Below are 11,064 nucleotides of genomic sequence, written 5' to 3'. Positions count from 1 at the left end.
ATATTACTAACCTATACATATAAAGTATTTTAAGTTTTTCTCCTGAATATACATTACTACATGTGGTGTTTATGAATCCAGATAATAAATTGCAGGCACAGTAAACACAAGCAAACTGAGGGCAGAGTTTCTACTTTAAATGAACAGGAACATTCTATGACCTTTATTGAATATTTTAATACTGTATTCTCCCAAAAAGTACAAACAAATCATTAACATACTGTGTGTACATTGCACGTTGAATTATCTAATTTCTCGTCCTCTACGCCTCCTATGCTACAGTTACATTTTGAACCATCACAAATGCAGTGAGGTAAAGAAGAGAAAGGGAGAGCGAGAAACAGCAAAGACAGAAAAAAACATGCTATTACTTTTTCAGTGCACTAAGACACATCTAATGTTGTAAATGTATTTACATTCAAACATACAATCAATTCCACAGCTAATTCAGTAAACTTTGTCTCTGGATGGAGTTCACATGGGGAAAGTGTTGTATATGTAGCTTATCTCCACAAATTAAATTCTCCTGCTAAAAGCAATGGAACCTTTGCCGCAACCTTTAAATAGCAACATGGACCTTTTAATCCGTAATACATTTTAGAAATGACCCATGTTTCTTGCGGGGAGTTTCAGCTAAGTGCTACATTAAATGGCTGCTACATTGTGGTCAGACAAGAGGTCTTTCTACAAAATCACATGAATGACTTGTATAAAATGCAGTCATTACATTCAGCACAAAGTGAGACAGATGTCCACAGGACACATTGAAGGGTTAATATACCAGTTCATAATTTAGAAATTAACGTCTATTCAAAGGAGAAATATTAATTCAATATGAAATTGATAACTTTACAGCATAGCCTGTTGGTGGCTGGACCCCTCTATGCACTTAAGAAACAACACTACAAATTGTATTTAAAATATATTTCTAAAATAACCCTAATATCTGATATATTAAAAGCAATGTACGTAGTTAGCAATATTACTCATGTAGTTATTGTGCCCGGACATAAATGTATGGAAATTCTTCCCAAAGTGGCAGCCGAAAAGAAATTGTTGTAGCGTCTTCCCGATCACACACTGCGGCTGTGGTACACGAAGAAAAGTGGTCGTGTAGTTTGTTTTAGCCGATCGGAAATAAACTGTGAAAATAACCCAAAGTAATAAACTTCATCCCCAGGTTTAAGGAACCTTCCCGGAGTCACTTGTAAACAATAGTTTTTTGTTGCATCCTTGTAGACTGTAGTTTTTTTTGCAGCTAAAGTGACCTTTAGGATGACCCTGAAGAATAATTCAATGGCAAAGGTGAACTGTTCTCCTAAACTTTTGAAAACACAGTGACTTTCTGACTGGTATGTTCTTACAATTGAGAGTTATGCAAAGACATTCTTAACATCAAATAGTGTCAGTATAAAATCAGTGACAATTGAGATATTTTTTCTCAAATCCTATGCTGCACTTGACATTCTTTTAAGAGCATTTAACCCTGTGCACTCATCGTACAAAAAATCATGAAAAGGAATATTTTAACTTTTCACAGCCATCAAAAGTGCTGGTATAGCAATCAAAGATCTATCTAAAAGTCTATTACTGAAAAACTGGCAACCTCGAATCCTTTACATGCTGGTAAAAGGTTACATTTACTAAACTCGTAACTTGACTGAAATAGTGATCAAGGGTTGCTGCAAGGGATTTCAAGGCCTGGTAGCAACCCTTGCTACTGTCCCCAGCCTCATGCATCTACTTAACTTTTTACAATATTACATTAGTTGCAAACCCTAACCCATGCTCCCAATGGCAATGTTGCTGCAACTCCCAACAACCAACCTCTCCCCCCTCTCAATGGCTTTTTATTTACAGGAATCTGAACGGTTTCAGCTTGGTTTGTTAATGTCCAAGTAAATCACTGAGATGACACTATATAATATTGTTGTTTTCAGTGTTGACTTGTTTAAAGCCAGATGATACCCTGAGGGGTATGTAAGTCAGTGGAGTACAGTACAGGAGGCAGCTATGACATACTGTATGCTATAAAATAATTCTCATTTTATATAACAAAGGTTGGTTTATATATTGTTTTTTTATATAAGTGGAAAATTATCTTGAGAAATATATTCAGAGTGTACATAGATATGCAGAGAAGCTTTACAAAAGAAAATTGAAAGTGTTTCTAATCTAAATTTAGAAAACAATTCCCTGAACAACATATCAGAATTTGGTGTAGTTTGGAAAAGTTTAGAATCCAATAATCAAAGACTAAAAATAATCATTCAGGTAAACAAACCCCTGGAGGTTAACTCAAGTTTAGAAAGATTGAGAAAGTAGTATGTCACAAAGAGGTAAACAGAGTGTTATCCTATACCTTTAAAACCTACATAGCTTATAGACTCAAATCATATCAGAAGGCTGTCTCCTGAACATCTCATTGAAAGCGATGACAGCACGTTAGAAGATCTGCAGAGCAGGTTAAATTTTCCAAATGACAAACACCATTCATTTCCTTCAAAGCCCAAGCGTAATAAATAGACAGATGACAGCAATAATCAGTTTCACATTAAGACTGGAAGACTTTCACAGTACATGCTTGCTTAACTGGCAAAAAACATGTAACAAATAAATGAGATATAAATATCACATTTCAAAGCCATCCACAGCAACAATGAACACGACGATTCCTGTGCTAGATTTCCCCGCTTAGCTTTGAGCTCCCTGGTACCTGTGTATTGTTTTGTTGGTGCTGTTGAACTAAAGACACAACAGACTGCACATCCCCGCTGAGGTAAGTACAAAATGGCAGACAAAGTTTTTGCAAGTTGACCTGAGGGATCTGATAGTAAAGAGTAGCTCATGTGGCGAAACACAGTAGGAAGACCTGGCAAGGGTTTGAAAGACTTTGAGCATAAAGTCTTCTAGATTTTGCAGGTAAAATGGCTGGGCCTCCAAGTATGGCCATCCCACACGAGTAAAACATTTAGCATCGAACTAATTACAAAATATTGAACACTTTGAGGATGCTGTGAAACATGATTTTTCTCTGATTTACAAACCAATTTTTACACAAAGTTCCTCATTGTATACAACGTCGCTCGTTCTCTGCTGGTGAAACGGTGGGACTGCGTGTAAGGCGCTTTGTTGGGGACGTATTTCAGTTAAAAGTCAATTCAGTTCATTTCTCAGAAACTGCAATGCATTGTTGAAACCAAAGTGACTACGAGAAACGAATCCCAGTGAGAGAGAATATATTGTAGCTTATTTTATAAAGAACATGGCTGTTTATTTGACACACAGGACTGTTGTGTTGCGGTGACATGAATGTGCTAGTTTGTGTTTATTTCTTTCAGTTTCTGGACTCGTGACTGCCCACGCAGGGGTGTTTTAACTGAACACCAAAACTATCTCTGTCATTATCATACAGTATATACAATCCCCATTTTCTAGACTACCGAACCCTATTAGCGCAAGTTGAGATCAGAACCAAAGAACTGAGTCCGGTCATTTGTAATTAGTTTTCATTTACAGCTGCTATGCACTGAAGCTGGCTCATGATGGACACAACCAGTTTTTGATGTGCGACAGGTACAAGAGTGTGTAACCTCAGTGCTTTAACACAGACTGAACTGTGTGTCCGTTATATCCTGTGACGACTGGAGTCCACATTCCTTGTTTTTCTCCAACATGTACTACAGTGCCATTTACATTGACAAGGAAGAAAGACAGCAGGAAATCAAGGACATTAAAATATGCAGAGCCTGATGCTTTCAGACATTCAGGTGCTAGGAGATCCTGGGGCAGACAGAACAGGCTGTGGGGGCTTATGTATATCACTGCAGTGCCTAGAAATCCTGCCAGAGGAGCTGGAAAATATTGCTGGGGAGATGGAAACCTGGAAAACTTTACGTGCTGCCACAACGGCAAGACTCTGGATAAGCAGAGGACGAAGGATGAACGGATGGATGATGTGAGCTTATCTCTGTAAAGAGCTGAAAAACGCAGTTGAGCTACAGCGATTTGCCGATGCTCTGTGCGTGGGTGTATCTGGCCCTGGGGAGTAATTCTGATTGGTTGCTGCCCTGTGAGTGGGCGTGGCTGGCCCTGGGGAAAGATTTTGATTGGTGGTAGCTCTGTGGGAGGGGGAGGAATACGAAGCCTGCTGAGAACAGCCGTGGCAGTGCGTGGGGGAGTCGCACCCTGCTCCAGGTGAGGAGGAGAAGAATGGGGATGAGGGGACGGGGGAGGTAGAGAAGGAGCGGTGCAGTGGGGAGGAGGCTGGGGACATGAGAGGACTGGTCTGTAGACGCCACAGCAGCTCCTCGTTGTTCCGGCTCAGACGCTTCTTCTCAGTGCTCTCCTTCTCAACAGACTCCTGGAGGTTGGCGTTCTCCTCTGACAGTTGCCTGTGGGGAAAAAACCCGGAGGAAGCTAATGTTATAATGTCAGCAGAAAGCAGGGACGATGCAGTGTCACTCAAGACTCCAGAATAATACTGTCCCAGGTGAATGCGTCTCACCTGGATGAGGCCAGGTTCATCTCGATACGAGCCTTCAGATCTTCATTCTGCTGCTGCAGAACATGGACCTTCTCCTCGAGGAACATGTTCTTTTGGGCCTGCTCAAAAGTAGAACACAGCCACAGCACAATCTTTCATTCACCGTAAACACCTTCCATTACGTTTATTCAGACTAGTGTGGTTGTCATACAGAATTAGTACGGCTTTTTTGAGCCTACCACTTTCTCCAAGTCCGAGATCTTCCTCTCCTGCTGGTGTATCTGTTGGTTCTTCATTTCCACAACCTCTTTTAAGCTCTTCAGATCTTGCTCAATGTGCTGGTATGGAGCTAAAGCATCCTAAAGCAGAAAATGTAGAACAACAGCACTTTAGATTGAAGACCAACTGGAGCCATTTATTATAAACATATACACAGACATATGTGGCAAATAATGTCCTGTTACATCGTTGTTATGTATTTTAGATATATACTGTGATGTAGGTTACTGTACAGTGTTTTTTCTTTTGGGAAAACTCACAACTATCTGTTCATCTGTACTCCTCCTCAAAGCCTCCTCAAACCGTTTTGCTTTGTCCCTTAGACTCTGGTTTTGAAAAGTGAGAGTATCCACTTGATCCTGAAGAAGCACAAACAATATGGAGATTAGTGCACATAACACACGATCAAAATACAACTGGGTGCAAAAGTTTGCATCCCCCCTTTGAAATGGCAAAAGGAGTAAAACAAAGATTTATATTTCATCAACAAAATATTAGTAGACATGTTCCGTCAACATTAAAGTTAATATTGAATTAATTTATCAAAGGAGATGCAAACTTTGGAACTCAAGTGTAATTTATCAGAACATTATGTTGTTGTTTTTTTACCTGCAAAGAAAGTCGGAGTTTCTCAAAATCTTCTTCTAGCAGCACCTTCTGTTGCTCATGAGCTTTCCTTAAGTCTGCACACAGATTTAGAAACACAAAGAAGATGAAGAGTTGGATTTGTTTCCAGCAGGGCCATTGTTATCCTGTGTTATTCAAAAAAGATCTGAAACCTCTCATGGTACGGGCGTGCTCCTCATGCAGTGTTGCCATGGTGATGTTATGCATGTCTCTGAGGTCCTGAATGGCTGCCTGGTGGCTGACAGTCATCTCTTCTATCTGAAACACAAACACACACTCTTTTAATGACAGATCAGATTTCACCTGACGTAACATAATGCAGATACATTTCCCATGATGCCTTTGTCTCACCTGTTCCTGTTGCTGAGTCCTCAGCTCTTCCATCTCTGAGCGATGATCCACCTTGAGGTGTTCTGTCTCTGCTGAGTGACACTTCCTGAGCCCCTGCTCCACCGCAGCCAGCTCTGCCTCCTGCTGCAGCTGCAGCTCCTGCAGCTCTCGCTCAAATGTCAACTCCAGTGCTGTCTTCTCTCGCTGGAGTCTGTCCCATCGCACAGAGTTGGAGGCTGTGCATAGAGTACAGTCTGTCTTATATTGCTGTGATTGATTCAACTTAAAAACAAAAAACAAATTCTATAATACTGTATTTGATACAGTATGATATATAGTATTTTACTGTATTTAGTCTATTTCGAAAGACTATTAAATCTGCTGTTTGTTTGTTTTTGTTTTTTTGTCTTTCAGAACAGTTATCTTCTTTTTTATTGATGATATTCCAAAAAAGCACTTATGTAAAAACAAAAATAAAGTTAAAGAAGCTAAATGCGAGAATTTGGTTAAAAAAAACACTGCAACAGAAAAGTGAGAAAGTAAAGGCATGGATGGCATGTGCATGGCACAGAACATAATTGTCCTAATTGTCCAAAACTATGAAAATGTCTGGTGCAAAAAGTCCTGTGATTACATGGGATCTTGGAATTATGGGGTTTTAATTTGTTTAAATAAATACTCACCCATTTCTTCTCTGAACTTTTGCATTTCCAATGACAGTTTAATTTGATTTTCTTCTGTAGTTTTATTCTGAAAAGGGGAAACATAGTAAATTTACAAAATCCATTGTGTAGTGTGGATGTAAACTGCTTGGCAACGTAAGAAGGTTAAAACCCTTTAGGTCACACCAGCAGCTCTGTGAGCTCCAATTAGGGTTTAATTTTCAATCCTCCAACACTGCATGTGCTGCACAAGATCAGTCACAACAATTAACTGACCTGGTAGTTATAATGTTGTGGACAATCCGTGTGCACTTAATGCTGTTGATCACCAGCTACAGCTGATGTGTCAGACACATGCCAGCAGAGGGAGCTCAGATCTACTCAAATACACCAAAATAGAGATCTGCACAGTCGGCCAGTCATTACAACACATAGACTGTGACCATACAGAAGTCAGGCAGTCCATTGACAGCCTGGCAACAATAATACAGCTGTGGCATCTCAGAATCTAAATTATTCCACCAACAAAGACATCTGGATGAAACCAGCTCACATTGACACACTGAACTCTGGAAGACCCTTCTCACTTTTGGAATCGCCCATTGTGCTGCTCGTTAGTGAATCTCACCTCATAGATTTAGATACTGTATGTGTTCATAAGTTTATGTGTAGTTACTGCGTAACTGTCTTTTCTGTAATCCAAGCTCCAGGTAAATGAAAAAGATACTATAGTATGTTGTAAATTTGAATAGATGAACAGATGAACCTTTACAACATCTTAATCAGAGGCCGTGCTGTAGAGGAAATAGATAGAATGATAATGATAACAATGATGAGGGTTTGTACTGCCCACCAAGGAATAATCCTCCACTTTAGGCAAATTCTCTAGAGCTAGATAACATTGTTACCACAGTAATTTCATTGAACAGAGGCACTATTTCATTCCAGCAGGCTACCTTGAGACAGTAATGCTGAGTAGTGATGATGAAGGCCTCTAGACCTAAGGACGTCCTCCTCAGTTCTTCCCTTAGAGCTCTCAGCTGCCTCTCCTGTTGCTCACAGCGGCCCTGCAGCCTATGAACCTAAGTGGCACAACATAAAAGAAGGAATAAAACAGAACACAAATGAGCAAACTCCATATGGTAACAGACTCTTCTTAACAACTCACCTCCTCCCTTTGCTCTTCTTTCTGTTTCTCCTCCGCCTTAATTTCTCTCTCTTTTTGTTGAGCCTCCTCTTTCTCTCTCTGAAGGCTCTCCTGCTGTTCCTGCCTTAGGGGGGCCACACGGCGAGCGAACCCTAGGGGAGCTGACCCTTCCACTGCCGCTGTGGGCCGCTGCCCAGACTGGACTGTAGGCAGCGAAAGAACCAACGCATAGAATAACATTAACCACAAGAAACAAATGATAATTTGTTTTATGAGAAAAACCCTGTAAATAAATATATTATTGATGCACCTATATGTCAATAATTACTCATTAATTAGTACCAATTCTTAAATCAAACTGGACACATTTATTTATGATAATGACATTGATGAGGAGATAAATCAGAGGAGATTTGACCTGTACTAATGACTGTGTTCACATGATAAATGATAGTATAGTTAATTGAATCTTTTCCATAGGAAGGAAGCCTTGGGGTAATTCCCTGTCTGGTGTTCCTCATAATGGGGCATTTAATCTCTTGTTGAATGTGATGAGTATTAGATTATTGAGCTGCAGTATGCATTAATACATAAAGATTGTTGAAACATATGTTTGTTGCTTTATTCTTTGCACTGTGTTTGTGTAAAGATATTAGGCACATTCATGCAAAGGCTTGGTTTATTATTGATGGAGGTAATGTAGGGGCCAGGCAGACACAAATACATGAAAGCCATTTTTCCTTGAGTAGGTGAGCAATGAGCTGCACTTGACATACAGGCAGAACAATTATCCTCTATGTGAATCACCTTGTCGTTGCCTGTGGGGACCCACGGCATCACTTCACAGCATATATGGAAGTAAAATAACTTCTAAAATTCACCATCTTCATGTTCCCCTGCATGTACAGACTGACTAATAAACCTACACGTGAACATGGCTATTTACACACTAAATATTGAAATCACTGCAGCTCCACACAACCTGCCCCAACCATCTAATTCAGGGTTACCGAAGCATGGAGAATGGTTTCCATGACAACATGAGGCTGAGCTTGGGGTGTAGGGTCCCAGGTAATGAGTGAGAGATTGGTTGGAGGGAGGCTGAGATAAAATGAAGGGAGTACTCTGACCCACGGGTAAATGGGAGCAGAGAGTGGAGAGACAACAGATTGAAGTTGGTCAGTGTGTAACAGCAAATTAGAGAGCAGGTAAGTGAACATACATGTGCAAATTTAATCGGAAATGTATGTAAGAATTCCTCTCGGCAGTAAGTGAGAAATATAAGAGCTTAGAATTTGCAAAAGCATTTTTATAGCAACTTATAATAAAGATCTTTCAAAATTTAAATAAAAAAAAAATCCCTTAATATTACATCATGTGTCCAGCCCTCAACCAGGCCTTGACTTGTTAGCACTGACAAAATGTTCTATCTTCACTTAATTCTATTAGGAAATTAAATGATTTGGTCCTAGCTAGGTAACAAATACAAGCACAAACACCTGCCGGACTTGGATAAGGGGAGACTTAGACATCTGTTGGCTCTGCCTGAGAGGTTAGAGAGGTTAGAGAGAGAATAGTGAATACTAAATGATTTTATGAGGCTCAGTGCGAAAGCAGCATACAGATGATAGCAGCGGGGGTTGATGGGAGTGAAAAAATGATGCCAGAAATGAGAAGAAAATGTGATGCAGGGAGCAGAGTGGGTGTTTTTAAAGGGTGTGGTTAAAGGTATTCAGGTTGGGTTATTCATAAGGTGAATTTTAATGTCATTATAACACACTGACATTTTGCCAGCACTTCCACAGCAACTTCTAGTAAAGCAGCAACACAAGATGAACCCCAGAAAACTAGAGGAATAATGCTCCAGTGTAGCAGTGCGGCACTTTATTGAAAATACTTAAGTGGGCAGAGACAGAGATGTAACCGGAGAAGATGTGTATCAGTTCTGCAAGAAGAGATGGGGAGGCCTTCTACAGTTTCTGAAAAAAATATTTTACCACTGTAGAGCCAAGCAGAAGAAATGTCTAGACAGCACGGATCAAATCCTGGCAGAAGTACATGCATATCTGAAATAGATGCAAGTGTGTGGGTGTCGGTAGATGCAGGTCATAAAGACCACTTTTGAAAAGGTCTAGAAAGGCAGATGATCAGGTGAAAAGAGAAGTAGGAGAGAGAAACTGACCATTTATCGCATAACTCATAACTTTAATAAGGGCTGCATACAGTTATAGTAAAGCTGCACATGGAATGGAGTCATTGTTATTAGCATAGTACCTGCATTTATTGGACTTTGCTAAGTAAAAATGTCTGAGAGATGAGAAAGACACTTTTTGATGGAACTTTTCTGGTCCTGTGTCATTGTGTGTGTGTGTGTGTGTGTGTGTGTGTGTGTGTGTGTGTGAGAGAGAGAGAGAGAGAGAGAGAGAGAGAGAGAGAGAGAGACATCCAGTGCTCTTGATTCATTGTTCCACTCTGAATTATAACTGCATAACCTTTTATATGTGATCAGACAAAATAGACAAAATATTTGTGGTATGTTTTGGTAATGAGGGAAACAACTCACCTGGGGACTGAGGTTTAGGCGGAACCACCGCCAGCCTCTTTGGAGAGGATGGGAGGGAACGTGTGACCTCTAAACTTCGCTGAAACTCCTTCCTTCCAACTATCAGTGAATAAGAACACAACCAATTGGGGTTTGGTAAGTGATGTACTTCAATTAGAGAAGCACACAGTGACATTTGGCTGTTAGATGAAAAAGCATATGCGGCCGTAACATGTTAAAGCTGAACACCTGAACTTTATATAACACAGTGTCAATCAAACTTTCTCACTTATGGATGAAACCAACGTTTTTTTCAAATGTACACTCTATATTTTCCCCCTTTTTCCATTTCTTTGCTGATTTTCTGCTCTCCTAACTTTTTCAATCTTTCTGTTATCATCCTGCTTTCATCTCCTGCTACCTCCCTCCCTGCTGTGTAGAATAACTATGTCTCACGGGACTCTGGGTGAAAGAGAGGCAGAACATGCTAGAGGAGCTGTGCCCATCTCCCCGTAGCTCTGCCACGACATGACACACTTTGCAGCCAAGACAGACAAGAAGAAGAATATGAATTGATATTGTTTCTGAGCTCATGACGTTTTTCTTGTGTGTCATGTTACATATCTTGTAGACACTTGGTGAGGTGTGTGGGTGTTCAAGAAAGAGCTGGATTTAAAGCCATAAATGTGAAATAATGTATGTTGCACGTGATCTGAAAGTGGTAAAAACGTGGGAGAAAAAAAAAAAAACCAGATGACAATAAAAAAGAGAGAAGATTTCAGGGGGTTAGTAGGAAGTTTGTTCTGAAGCAGAGACGAGAGGAGGAGAGAGGCTTTGAAAATAAACTAATTAGAGCTGTAATGAGTGATCCTGAACAAATCCCCATATAACCCATGAGAGACGCTCTAAACCTGCAGAGACACTGTGAATGTGTGTTCGCGTGTGTGTGTGTGTGTGAAAGATGCAAACTTGGCTCCCAGAGTGACTGATT

General features: G+C 40.2%; 1 protein-coding gene across 3 annotated transcripts in view; it reads right to left on the bottom strand.

Moving 5' to 3' along the window:
• Window positions 1–161: 161 nt before the first annotated feature.
• Window positions 162–11,064, bottom strand: part of mtus2a (microtubule associated tumor suppressor candidate 2a) — a 38,283-nt gene continuing 27,380 nt past the window's right edge. For 2 of the 3 annotated variants that reach the window (XM_067494502.1, XM_067494503.1), the window contains exons 6-16: window positions 10,095–10,193; window positions 7,553–7,734; window positions 7,341–7,466; window positions 6,406–6,472; window positions 5,744–5,958; window positions 5,545–5,650; window positions 5,375–5,448; window positions 5,026–5,124; window positions 4,726–4,845; window positions 4,508–4,608; window positions 162–4,394 (exon numbers count right to left, since the gene is read on the bottom strand). In XM_067494502.1, coding sequence (XP_067350603.1) covers window positions 3,965–4,394; window positions 4,508–4,608; window positions 4,726–4,845; window positions 5,026–5,124; window positions 5,375–5,448; window positions 5,545–5,650; window positions 5,744–5,958; window positions 6,406–6,472; window positions 7,341–7,466; window positions 7,553–7,734; window positions 10,095–10,193 — 1,619 coding nt within the window. In that variant the 3' untranslated portion in view covers window positions 162–3,964. The remainder of the gene's footprint in view (window positions 4,395–4,507; window positions 4,609–4,725; window positions 4,846–5,025; window positions 5,125–5,374; window positions 5,449–5,544; window positions 5,651–5,743; window positions 5,959–6,405; window positions 6,473–7,340; window positions 7,467–7,552; window positions 7,735–10,094; window positions 10,194–11,064) is intronic. The other variant, XM_067494504.1, reaches the window with a different exon arrangement.

This window comes from Channa argus, chromosome 24 (assembly GCF_033026475.1).
Source record: "Channa argus isolate prfri chromosome 24, Channa argus male v1.0, whole genome shotgun sequence".
In the NCBI taxonomy this organism is placed as follows: Eukaryota; Metazoa; Chordata; class Actinopteri; order Anabantiformes; family Channidae; genus Channa; species Channa argus.
Note: the sequence above shows the minus strand (reverse complement) of the source record. Positions and strands in the feature narration are given on the sequence as shown.